This window comes from Piliocolobus tephrosceles, chromosome 9, assembly GCF_002776525.5.
Source record: "Piliocolobus tephrosceles isolate RC106 chromosome 9, ASM277652v3, whole genome shotgun sequence".
Taxonomy (NCBI): domain Eukaryota; kingdom Metazoa; phylum Chordata; class Mammalia; order Primates; family Cercopithecidae; genus Piliocolobus; species Piliocolobus tephrosceles.
In genome coordinates, this window is record NC_045442.1 from 85,031,757 (window position 1) to 85,044,314 (window position 12,558).

General features: G+C 44.8%; 1 protein-coding gene across 3 annotated transcripts in view; it reads left to right on the forward strand.

Moving 5' to 3' along the window:
• Nucleotides 1–12,558, forward strand: part of WDFY4 (WDFY family member 4) — a 312,143-nt gene that overhangs the window by 26,060 nt on the left and 273,525 nt on the right. For all 3 annotated transcript variants that reach the window (XM_023230197.2, XM_023230195.2, XM_023230196.2), the window contains exons 3-4: nt 9,400–9,514; nt 10,655–10,761. In XM_023230197.2, the coding sequence (XP_023085965.1) occupies nt 9,400–9,514; nt 10,655–10,761 (222 nt within the window). The remainder of the gene's footprint in view (nt 1–9,399; nt 9,515–10,654; nt 10,762–12,558) is intronic.

Here is a 12,558-nt window from a genome sequence, read left to right on the forward strand (position 1 = left end):
GCCTCTCTCAGGCTTATTTTATAAGAGCACTAATCCCATTCATAAGGGCAGAGCCAAATCATTTTCCAAAGGTCCTACCTCCTGAGACCATTACCTTAGAGATTAAAACGTCACTATATGAATTTTGGGAAGACCCTAGCAAGAGTGAAATGCCAAAGATGACAAGTAAGGCCCATTTCTAGGGTGGAGAGGGACTTAGAAAGGACAGACAGTTAGCTTCTGAGTAATACTGTCTCTTTAGTTAAAAAATATTACATTGTTCAACCACAAACCCAGTTTGGGAGCCAGAAATAAGTCCAGCTTCTTTTGGAGGGAATAGAGGATGGTATGTCCTGACACAAGAGTCACACAGGTGGCTGGCAACCTCGCACCTCAGGGATGCCAACACCAAGGCCTGGGAGAGCCAGAATATCTTGCATCAAATAGTAACAATAATGTAAAGTGAGATAAAATGAGTGGAGAGCACCAGAGCTTCACTCACATCCCGGTCACAGCTCTACTAGGGAAACCAGCATATCTACTGGGTCTGCACTCTAGCTAGTGGCAGCTGGTGACAGGTTGGCTGCAAGGGATTTCCTTTGTTGTCTGGGAGCAATACTCCTGCCAGTGAGGTCTGCCTTATAGTTGAAGTCTAGTTGTAGCATTGAAAGCACTTTTTATGAGGACTTAGTGTTTACTTGACTATGGATTTGGGGTTATTTTTGAAAAGCATATACCTACAAAATACTCAAAGCAGAGAGAACATGAGCTGCCTCTCACATTTGAAAGTAGACTGTGGCAGATGGAGGCTTTGGCATGTTTTCATTGGTAAATACCTTTGTGAATATATTTCCTCAAACTTATTCATCAGTAATATTTAAGGGTTTCAAAAGATGACTTTGAATCTTCTTGGAAATACATCTGTAGGATGCATTCCATACTTAGGATTAAAAAGTTGCCAAACAACTCACTTTCCATTAATTCATCATTTCCTCATGTTTTGAACTTGTAGTTCCATTCATCTCATTTCACAGACTGCATAACTAGGGCTAGTTTAGGAGAGACAGCTAAAGTTTCTCAGCCCTAGCCCTGCCTGCCCTGACAACCCCAGATTCTGGGAGGTGGGACAGTCTTACTCCAGTTCCCAGGTCAAATTTGTCTTATGGAAGGGACAATATAAGCAGTCCCCAGCCCCCAGTGCAAGTCACTGGCGATGGGGATGAGTTCTGCCATTACTGAGCTGCTGGTTCTCAGTGGCACCGTTCCCACCCACATGGGCAGCTCGGGCTCTGATGAAAGGACTCTGCGCTCAAGAGCCAGGACTTGATTCTTCTTCACCTCCCTGTTGTTTGTTTGAGAATTCGTTTGTTTGTTGTACTAATATTTATTAAGCTCCTATACTCTGTTCTAAGGCCTGGGCTATAGGAGTGAAGAAGACAGAGGTTTGCCCTCATGGTGAGTGTGGCCCAGAGCAGAGCCTGCAGGGGTTCAGAATGAACTAGTGGCCATGTTTTGTTTTGTTTTGTTTTGTTTTTTTTCCAAAATGGAAAGCTTTCATGTGAAAATCAGATTTCTAATTTATCTTGCAAATTTTGGTAGACCTAATACTGACAGTTATATGGGAAGGGTTATGGGGTTCCCCAGGTAACCTCAGAGCTCACTCCAATGTATTTTACTCAACCCATATTACTAATGAATGTTATGTCACCATACAGGCATGTGAGCTTGTGACTCCATATTTAAGTGTTACTATTGTAAGTGAACCTTGATACTCGTCTTTGTTTCCCGAACCCTGTCGTGTTCCCGATAATGGAGGCATAATGACCCTGTTGTTGAACATGTGGGCTTTCCAGTCAAACAGATCAAGGCTCAAGTCCTGGCTGCATCACTTATTTATTAGTTGTGTGCTATTGAGCAAGTTACCAACTATTGCTGCACCTCAGTTATCCATAAAGTAGAATTAATAGCATTTCGAGGAGAAACCATGAGGGTAAGACAAGACAATGATTATAAAGTTCACAGCTCATGGAAAGTAGACATTATTCCCATTACTTTTCCACCAGCCTCCGGGGTACTTACTGCACATGGATTGAAGCATTTGAGATTCCTGTCACCACGATTCCCCAAACTGCTGACACAATCTGCTACTCTGGATCCCTGGAGCCCACCTCTGGCACACCCTATAGAGGCAGAATATTATAGGCCTCTCATAATTTCCTTAATATTAATATTATTTTATTAAGTCCTACATGCCTCCAAAACTTTGTTTCTATTACGTTCTGACTAATAAAACCCTGCCAGAGCCAGAGTGCTCAGCCTTCTTACTTCTGAGTTGGTGGTGGAAAGAAAGATGGGGAAGATGGGAGATTCTTCTCAGGTGTAGTGCAGATCAAATCTAACCTGAGATGAAGCTTGAGAACATTTACTGGAATATGGGCCCTTGTGTAAGAAGATAAGCTTGTAACCACTCTGTTCTGAATTTTATAACTACAAAACAGTGTTCTTTAAGGTTTTCCATGAAGTTCTACCTTGGAAATAACAGAACCTAAAATGTTATGCCACTTCTGGAATGTGGCTGTTAACATCAAAGCCTTATGCATGTATTGGTTGTCATTGAAATCATACCCTGCCTGGGCTCTGAGACTCCTGTGTACAAACAAAAGAGTCCCGAACTCCCATCTGTGATGGAGCTCAACTCTATACCTGACTCTCTTCATTTTTGGCCCAAAGGAAATTAATTAAGATGATTTGGAATATTTGTTTCAAAGCAATGCACACAAGGGATTTTGAATTGTCACTTCTGCTCAGAAAGGCCATGTCCCTGTGGTGTGGGGTCTTGTCTTACTGACCCCCAGCCTCTTTATTAGTTAGACTCTGATTGGAAGGGGTGATCTATGTTGTAGCTGGGGCTGGGTGAATCAGGTTGACAGCTATGTGTGCCTCTCCTAAGTTGCTGTCACCTGGTAGCTTCAGCCTTGTGAGTCTTGAGATTTGACACTGGGCATTGTCTTGTGCATCAGACTCCCTCAGAGCTACTTCTTTGGCATCTTCTTCCCAGAGAAGAACTTCCCATTAGCCTGTTTGGTTTTCTCTCATATCTGACTCCTCCAAACACAGAGCACTGAACTTTCCCCTATCCCTGTCATTGTTTATACTTGAATCTGCAGTAACTGCTAGGCAAGCACAAAGGAGAGCTTGGTTCGTGGTATAGTGAATCCCAGCCCCACTGCCTCTTGAGTTGAAGAGTGGCTGCAGGAGTGCTAACCTACTCAACATTTTGGCTACTGTCTAGGTAATAAGGAAGAACCTAATGGAATCTCAACAAACTGGAACCCAAAAAAGGAGCTGCCCTGAGGGGAAGAGTGAGAAATGAGATTCTCACCCAGAATAGCAGGTTCCCTCCTCACCTAGGGTTCTTCACTCTTCTTGTTGGGTCAAGGAATTCTTAGCCAAGGCACGTTGAAGGGTGTTTCAGTCCTGATTTAGGGTCAGATCCTTCTAACCTAGCCTTTTCCCCTTTTCTTTTATTTCTTTTTAATATCACCCTATTCTTTCTTTGACCTGTACTAACCAATCTGTATATTAGAAATGAGGCTAAGAGATGAAATGATGCCCTAGGTTCCAACACTAGCAAGAGGCAGAGCCAAGACTTAAACTCAGGCAACCTGATGCCCAGGTGAGCAGTTGCTTTCCCTGATAATAGCTAGGTAATATCCTACAGGTTCTAACTAGCTAGCCAGACATTCCGTTCAATGTTTACATGTCCTCACAATAACACTGTGATGTAGGTAGTATTTTTATCCTAGCTTTATAAATGAGGAAAGAGAGGTTTAGGGATGTTGCATAACTTGGCCAAAGTCCCCCAGTTGTCAGCTGGGAGCAGAACGTTACCAGGGCAGTCTGCTGTAGCTCTGCATTATTAACCACTGGATGTCCTTGCTCAGTGCTGGGGTTCCTAGGATAGGGCAGATCTGGTTTTTCTTTCCTTATTTCATGACTCACTGGACAATGGCTTTGCCTGGTTAAGACCTTACCTTTCCCTTGGGCTCAGAAAGAATGTCACCCCCACACATAAGATGTTTAGATTGCTGACTCTAGGATGTTACAGATAAGGAGGAAGTTTTATTTCATCACGTGGAAGCAACACAGAGCCAATGACTTCTGTGGTTTACAGGGTAGTGTTTTTAAGAAAGACTCAATAGACGGTTGTTCTTTTCCTGCCAAGAGCCTTGGGGTTTGGTCTTTTCAGAACCTTTCCCATCGTATGATCTCACACCAAGTGAAGAAGGTGTTCTTCTAGCAATCATGGGAAGGTGCTAGTTTTGGGGGAAGAAAAGCACTTGAGGTCCTCATATTGCACAGAGATATCCTGTAATAATAGAAATAGGGAAATCTAGAGCTACAGAAGTAGCTACTAAGGTTTATTCATAGAATGTGGACTTTGAGAGAAAGCAGAAAGTAAAATAGAGAATCCTCAGCAATTAATGTAAAATCTACCAATGTCTGAGATAGACAACCTGGGAGGTGGGGCCACATTGGAGAAAAGGGAAATATGTGGATGTGGTAGATTAGAGGTGCTGTGCATGGGCTCACACTCCTCCCTTCAAGAGGTGAGATCTTCATCCTTTCCCCTTGAATCTAGATGGATTTGTATTGACTGGGCTAATGGAACAGGGCAGAAGAGACATTTCCAGGCATAGGCTTCAAGAGGCTCACAGCTTCTTCTGCCTCTCACTTGGCATACTCACTCCTAGAGTCTAGCTGCCATGTTGTGAGGAAACCCAAGTAGTTCTGAGTGAACACCTGTGTGGAGAGGATCCAAGGCCCTGACCTTGAGGCTGTACTTGCTGCTGATTGCCAGCGCCATCTGGCCAGCCCTGTGAGCACACCCACCATCTTGGAAGTGGATCTCTTAGCTCCCATTAGCTGTCCTAGCAGAGTGGAGCACAGAAAAGGTGTCCCTGCTGAGCCCTGCACACATTGCAGATCCATGAGCAAAATAAATGATTGCTATTATTTTAAGCCACTGAATTTAGGGGTGGTTTGTCATGCACAACAGGTAACTGGAAAAGTGGGTAACACAAGAAGGAATACATCCATTTCCTAGTATGGAGGGATTGAAATGAACACTAACTTAGTTGTATTTAGAGGTGAGTGTATTCTGGTGTTTGTGTGTGTGCATATGTGCACATTCCTAGGCTGACGACTCAGCCAATGGTGCAGAGTTTATGATGTTGAGTATGATTGATCATTCTTGTAAAAACCAAGTGTGGATCTAACTGATAATGGAAGAAAGATAAACACTGTTAAATAAAATAGCAAAGATGACCAACAATTATTTTTAAGTGTGGTGTCCAAAGGGGAGAGTAAGGGTAAATACCCCTCTTTATCCACTCCTCACTCTACCCCATCTTGGAGTGGGACCTGCAACATGGTTTATTCCAATCTTGGAGAAATAACACTTTTGCTGTTTTGTTATTTTAGCGAAGTTTTGATGCACTGTTTTTTGTTTTTGTTTTTGTTTTTTTTAACAGAGGAGAGGGTCCACTGCATCACACTCGCAGGGAAACTTCATGCAAAGTCTCAGAAATGCTTTGAGCTCACTTAAAGACAAACCTGACAAACTCCGCAGTAATGGAGTAATAATGACATTTTGTTCATGCTGGAATACCAACCATGTTCTCTTTGTCATTCAAAAGCTGGGTTTTTCCTCTCATCTCCCCTAGAGCTTTGCCATTCTTTATTTTCCTTTGGAGACCAGAGCATCATTTTCTTTCTCTTTCTTCCATGTGAAGGGACAGCCATGAGGCATGATGGTGCAGCTTAGATAATGTTAGCAAATAAAAGTTTTTAAAAATATTGAGCAATATTCTCCCAGCATGTAAATCCCAGTTCGGGAAAAAATTAGGGCCTTTTGGAAACTGCCTTAAATCTTTGGGGTCCCCATGGTACCATTCAGTAAATGATTGGCTCTGTGCATCAAACAGCACCCCGGTGGCCTGAAAGAGTTAATGCAGCTTCCAGAAGTGCCCATTGAGGTCCCAGGAAGGAATCTGGGCCTTGGGAGATCTGGCTCAGAGTACAATTACTGTTCAGCTCACAGTGGCCCAATTTGCTTTATTGTGGAGTGCCTCCTGGAGTCCCACTGCTCCAGAGACGATATAGATGCTTCTGAGTCAACTGCCTGCAAATTGGTCTTTGAGGGGTTTGTCAGTGCAGGAAGGAGTTGCAGGGATTTGTTAGAAATACATCATAGCAGAGTTCTCATTTCTAGGGAAGGAAATCATCTTGCCAGAGAAATTCCAAGCCAAAAGGATGGACTTTTCTCTCCAGGGATTAACATGTCTGAGTGGCAGCTGGCTTGCAGGTGGCAGCCATAAGTTTCGTAGAAGTGCGAATGCTACCTTGGTTATGTGCAAGTGTGTGTGAAATGATTCAAACCTTGACTCTGCCACTTAACTGATTTCTCTTAAACTCCGGCTAAGCCTCAGTTTCTGTAAAGTGAGCGTAATAATAGTACAAACCTCAAAGGCTTGTTGTGAAGATTAGTGGAGCTAATGCATGGAAGTGTAATGCATAGTGTAAGTGTTTGGCATGGCACCGAGGCCCAAAACATTTAGTCATTGTTACTGTGTATCATGGGTTTCATATTCGTTTCATTCACTTATCAAGTATGTGTTGGAGGTCTGCTATGTCCAACAGTGTTTAACAGTAATCTAGCATTTTGGTTGTTTTAGCAAAGTTCCAACCCACTACTTTAAAAAAATTTACATAAGCAAACGCCAACCAAGTCTATTTATAGGGCAGAAAAAAATTCAGATCCACGTAAAATTTTGCTCAAAACACATGAGTACTCACAAACCAGTATATAACAAATAAAACATTTCAAATAAACTAAGCTCCCTGTGTACACATTCTATAGATCGTTCCCCTCCCTTTTCCTCCAATGGGGTTCTCTCTCTTGAATTTGGGGTGCCTCATTCCCTGGGCGGATGTTCACTTCTATTAGCTACATATACCACCATCAGTAACATTCAATCTAGTCTTACAGGTTTTTATAGACTCATACTGTAATATACTTTGACAACTTGCTTTTTCCACTCAACATTCTATCTCTGGGATTCATCCATGTTGATACATCTAGCGCTCTTTCTTCTTCAGTACTATATAGTATCCTATTATATAAATATACCACAAATTATTCATTGTCTTATCAATGCATATTCGGTAGTTTTTTCCCCAGTTTTTCACAGCCACAAATAATGCCACACAAATGTTTCCTGTTCAGTACATGTGCCAACATTTCTTTAGGGAATACACCTAGGAGTGAAATTGCCAGGTGGTAGAGTGTGTGCCCCTGTTACTTTGTTGGATCAGGTTAAAGCCTTCTTCAAAAGATTCTTCCAACTGATACTCCGTAAGTAGTACATGGGGGTTCCAGGATCCCTCCCATTCTCCTACATTTGGTATTGTCAGGTATTTCATTTTTGTCCACCCGAAAAGTATAAAAATATTGAGGTTTCAATGTGCACTTTATGGATCATTAATAATTTGTTATTTATTTCATCTTACATAAATGACCTGTTTTTTCTGTTGTCTATTCTGTTCTTTTTTTAAAAAGCAGGTTGTTTTTGTCTTATCTATTTTTAGTGGTCTGGATACTAATCCTCTGTCAGTGGCATGCATTGTGAATATTTTCTCCCAATTTGTGGCTTGCCTTTTCACTTTGTTTATAGTATCTTTTAATAAAGGGAAGATTTTTAAAGGCTTTTATTTTTAACAAACATAATGCCACAGCAAGACACACATTTAAAATGTTTTTCCTCTTGGGTTTTGAAGCCCTCCTTATCTTTCCTAGATGGAAGAGCTCAGATTAAAAAAGAACTCATTCAGGTCTTCGAGTAGGAGCTTAAGTGAAAGTGGGTGGTGGGTGGTGCTGAGTAGAAGCAGGGCAGCAAAACTGCCTTCCATGGAGGCCATGGATGCCCGGAATGTGCGCAGCAGCTGACCTTCCTGGTGGGAAGCAGGGACAGGGAATCTCTCGAGAACTCAAGTCCTGGACCAAGGGCAGTCCCTCCACTCTAATCATTGGTCTGGAATAAGCCCTTCTCATCGCAGGACTAGGAAACTTAGCCAGTCCTACTTAGCCAGTTCTACAACACAGTAGAACAAAGAGAAAAGTCCATCTGCCCAACGACTTGGCTGAAAAGCAGACTTACGAACAGGGCTACTACGGAAATAGGGAGGAAATTCTGAAATGAGTCTGGCATTTCAAACAGAATTTTAAAACTCCTGACTTCTACTAAATACTATCCTACATAATAAGGGGAAAAGTCTGCAGAAAAAGGTGATTAGGTGGGATAGAAATACAGAAAGGGCAGATAAGAAAGAATTTTAAGGACATTGAAAAAGAGGAGATTAAAAACAACAAGCTGGACTAGAGAAGAATCTTTTAAGCCTGGAACTAAGCCAGAAATTTTAAGAATAGATTGAGAAATTTGATTTCATGGGAATTTCAGATTTCTGTATATTAAAACCAAACAACAGCAAATTAAAAGACAAAATGACAAACTCAAAATAACTGAAGTTATATTATGGCCCATCTGACATTTTTTATGTACAAAGAGCTCTTTTAAATAAATAATAGTAAAATCCCTAATAAAGTTATAGGGTAAGAAAAGAAACAGGCAATCAAGAAACCTGAAAAAAGGTTATCCACCCTAGGAATCAAAAGGCTGTCACTGAGATGAGATACTTTTTCGCTTCTGAAGTTTTTCATTAAGGATGAAAGAGCACAGCGATGCTCAGTGTTGCCGAGGGTGTGGAGAAACCTGTCCGCTCCCGGGAGGCCTGGAGAGTCTCATCTGGTTAACTTTGTCTGGAAGCTGAGTTAGTAATATGTACCAAAGTACTAGAAAATAAAAGCACACTCTTTAACTTGCAATCCCACTTTTTGGAATTTATCTAAAGGAAGTAATTGAATGACTAAAACTGGGATATCTATACAGGATTTGAAACTGTATATGAGGAACAACAGGAGGGCCTGGATGAGGGCCGAGGAAGGGAGAAATCTGGAGAGGTGCTCCTGGTTCTCCCATGGGGGCAGTGGGCACCTGGCAGGGCCATCCACCGATGCCAGATGCAGCAAGCTGTGGGGAAGGCGGTGGACTGGGCTCTGTGTGTTTGACGTCTTAGGGGCTCGTGTTCAAGGGGATGTCTGGGCAGTTAGAGGATCTGGGGGTATTGGTGTAGGGATGGTGGTTGAGGCTGTGAGGGTGAGTGACGTGGTGGCCTTTTGTATGCACCTGGGAAAGGAAGTCGAGCTGTCAGCTTGGGCTGGTGAAGGGCAGCATGGCAGGTGGTGCTCATGCCCTGCTTGTGGCATTGCCATCTCTGACCAAGTCCCATCTGTTGCTTCAGGCTTGGGAACACTCCGTGGGGATCATCTGCTTTCCCAGTCTCCAGAGGCTGGCTGAAGATGTATCTGACCAGCTTGCCCAGCAACTCCAGAAGGCCCTTGTTGGGAAGCCTGCGGGTAAGAGTACGGAGGTGCTGGCAGATCCTCTACAGAGAGCAGTGCAGCCCTGCACACCCTCCCTGGTCTCTCTGGCCCCTCTCTGCTTTCGCGTGGAGCTACAGTGTTGTGTGCCAAAGAGAAATGGGCCCCACTTTGCCACTGAGTGCCTTGGGGACCAAAGGAAACGCAGGAGGAGGGAAGAGGGGTCAGGGAGCTCTGCTACTTCTGGGACACAGACATAGACAAACAAACACACACACTGCACACAATACATTATACACGGACACAGACACACCACACACAGATGCTACACATGCACAGACACTACACACAGATGTTATACACAGATCCACACAGACACACAGAGATACAGAGACACATACACATATACTACACACACAGACACACACACTACACACAGACACATACAGAGACCACACACAGAAACTACACACAGACACACACTCTACACATGCAGACACACCCAGAAACACACTACACACAGAGATACATATAGGCACACACACACAGACACACTGCAACACAGACACACACACACAACACACAGGGGACCGTGGTCTCTCAGAGGAAGTGCTAGGATTGAAGATGCACCTGTGTGTTCAGTGGACCTCTTGGTCCTGAAAAGATACAGAGGCCAAAGCGTGCATCTCTTGTGGGGCCTCCTGACTTGCATTCTTCCCCTCATGTGCGCTGATCCCTGGAGGCAGGGCAGAATTTCACAGTGGCTGAGGGCCGAGGGTCAGGAGGAAATTCTAAGGGGAAGTAATTGCTCAGCATGGTATAGATTTCAGGAATTCTTGCAACATAAGGGACTGTGTGATCCAGGAAGTAGGGGAAGATTCTGGATTGTGGGGAGTCTGATAGCCAAGGAGCTTGTTCTCACTCATTGGCAATCAGGAACCACTGATGGTTGCTAAACAGGGACGGTGGCACGAAAAAGGCTGTCTTCCAAGGAGATTAGTCTGGCAAGGTGTGGAACGTTTGGTAGAGACGCAGGTGGCCTTGGGGATGTGTAGGAAAGATGCTGAAGTCCTCTACAGATGCTCAGGCACATCTCCTGGGAAGAGGGGCCCTGGATGGAGGGGGAGGCTGTGTGGGCAGGTTGTTGTATGCCCTGCTGGTGACACTTTCTTCCAGAGCAAGCTCGGTTGGCAGCTGGACAGTTGCTGTGGTGGAAGGGGGACGTCGATCAGGATGGCTACTTGCTCCTGAAGTCAGTGTACGTGCTCACGGGGACAGACTCGGTGAGTTTCAGGCCATCAGCCTCTGCCCTGGGCACTGCTCATCCAGGTGCAGAGGGAGGGCCAGCACAGAGTGGTGGCATGTCCCAAAAGGGTCATTCATTTCATAAAGCAGATTTATTGTTTCTCCTCCCTCCTCCCCTTCTGGTGTAGAACGTGGACTTCAGAGTCTGAAATTCCCACCTTCCCACTTGACAAGCTGTGTGTAACTGTGGCCAGATTGCTTTCCCTTTCTGCCCCTTGGTTGCATTTCTAATTTTAGGATTGGGGGTAATAACACCTCTTTTCTGGGGTTAGTGTGGGATTGATAACGGCTGATGTTTATTGACTACTTCCTTCCTGAGGGGCAAGGCTGGGTGTGTCCCAGACATCGTCAGTTAATCCTCCCAAGGACCCTATGAGTCAGATCACGGTGATACCAGTGAGTGATGAGAATGTGGGCTTACCTACGCTGTTCACCTGCAGTCTGTCTGATTCCAGAAGCCATGCTCTGAGCCACTGTTCTTTATTTCTTCCTGTTACAGTCAGCCTGAACGACGTGCCCTGTAGGTACCTGTCCTGCCCTTGCCCAGAGATGAGGGCTGTCCTCTTTCTTCCCTTTCCACCCATACCCACTGCATGCCAGGAACACAGCAGGGAACCAGGGTGGCTGCTGCCCTCAGTGTAACTTCTCCAAATTCTCCCAATTTCTACCTGCTACCCAGTTCCAAACCTGCTTCACTAGATGAACCCAGACATGAGATGGGCATTTGCAGCCATGCTTGGAGGGGTGATAGGAGAACATCACACAGCCTTTGTCTGGGGCCAGGGGGTGGTACCTGATCTGGGAAGTTAACTGAAGGGAGGACCTCCTGACTCTTCTTCAGGTAAACTGCCTGCACCACTGTCAGGCACAGTGGCCTGAAGCATAGCACGAGGGCTCATCACATCTGCCCCTGGGGAAGGACTCTCTGCAGTCTAAGTGGTGACACATCAACCTAAGGGCTTGTTTTTCATTGCCTGTGCATGGTGCATTGGGAGTGAGGTGGGGGAAGGACAGGGAGAGCTGCCCTGAGGGGATCAAGGTTAACAAGGTACCAAATACATGGAGGACAGTATCTTGCACTGTAAACCCTTCCGGCCAAGGCTAGGACTAGCAGCCTGCATCTAATCCTGATCCTGGCCCAGATTATACATTCGTCCTTCTCTTTCTCTGACTTCCCCATCATATCTGTGAGGTTAACCAATGGAGTGGGAAGTTGCATGGACAGCATTCCATAGGTTGACCCCACAGGTGCTCACATGTGCACATGCACACACACGTGCACACATACACATGCACACAAGCACGCACATGCACACACAGAGGGTGCAGCTGCAGTAATCCTGGTGGAGCTGCAGGCAAAGCCCCAGGTAGAAAGACCCCAGGAAGCTCGTGGCAGGCTGGTCTCCATCTCTGCAGACTTCCTGTCCTCTTGGCCTCTGTCTGGCAGCCCTGAGCTGTTTAGTTGAGTTGCTGGCTGTCTGATTGTCAGTCATCACCTACTGTACTGTTTGGACCTTGACGAGATCTGTCTGGGATCTAGATGAGAGGGTGGGGAGGGGCCTGATTAGGTCCTCACCACTGTTGTTCACACACATATAATCAACTTCACCTCTGGACTGCTTTCCCTTCCTAATCATGAGGCTCTGGGCCACAGTCACCCAGTATGATTTGCTAGGAAGCTGTTATATTCTAATTTATACAGTCCCTCCCCTTTTCCCTCCTTTCCACCCTTCCTTCCTTCCTTCCTTCCTTCCTTCCTTCCTTCCTTCCTTCCT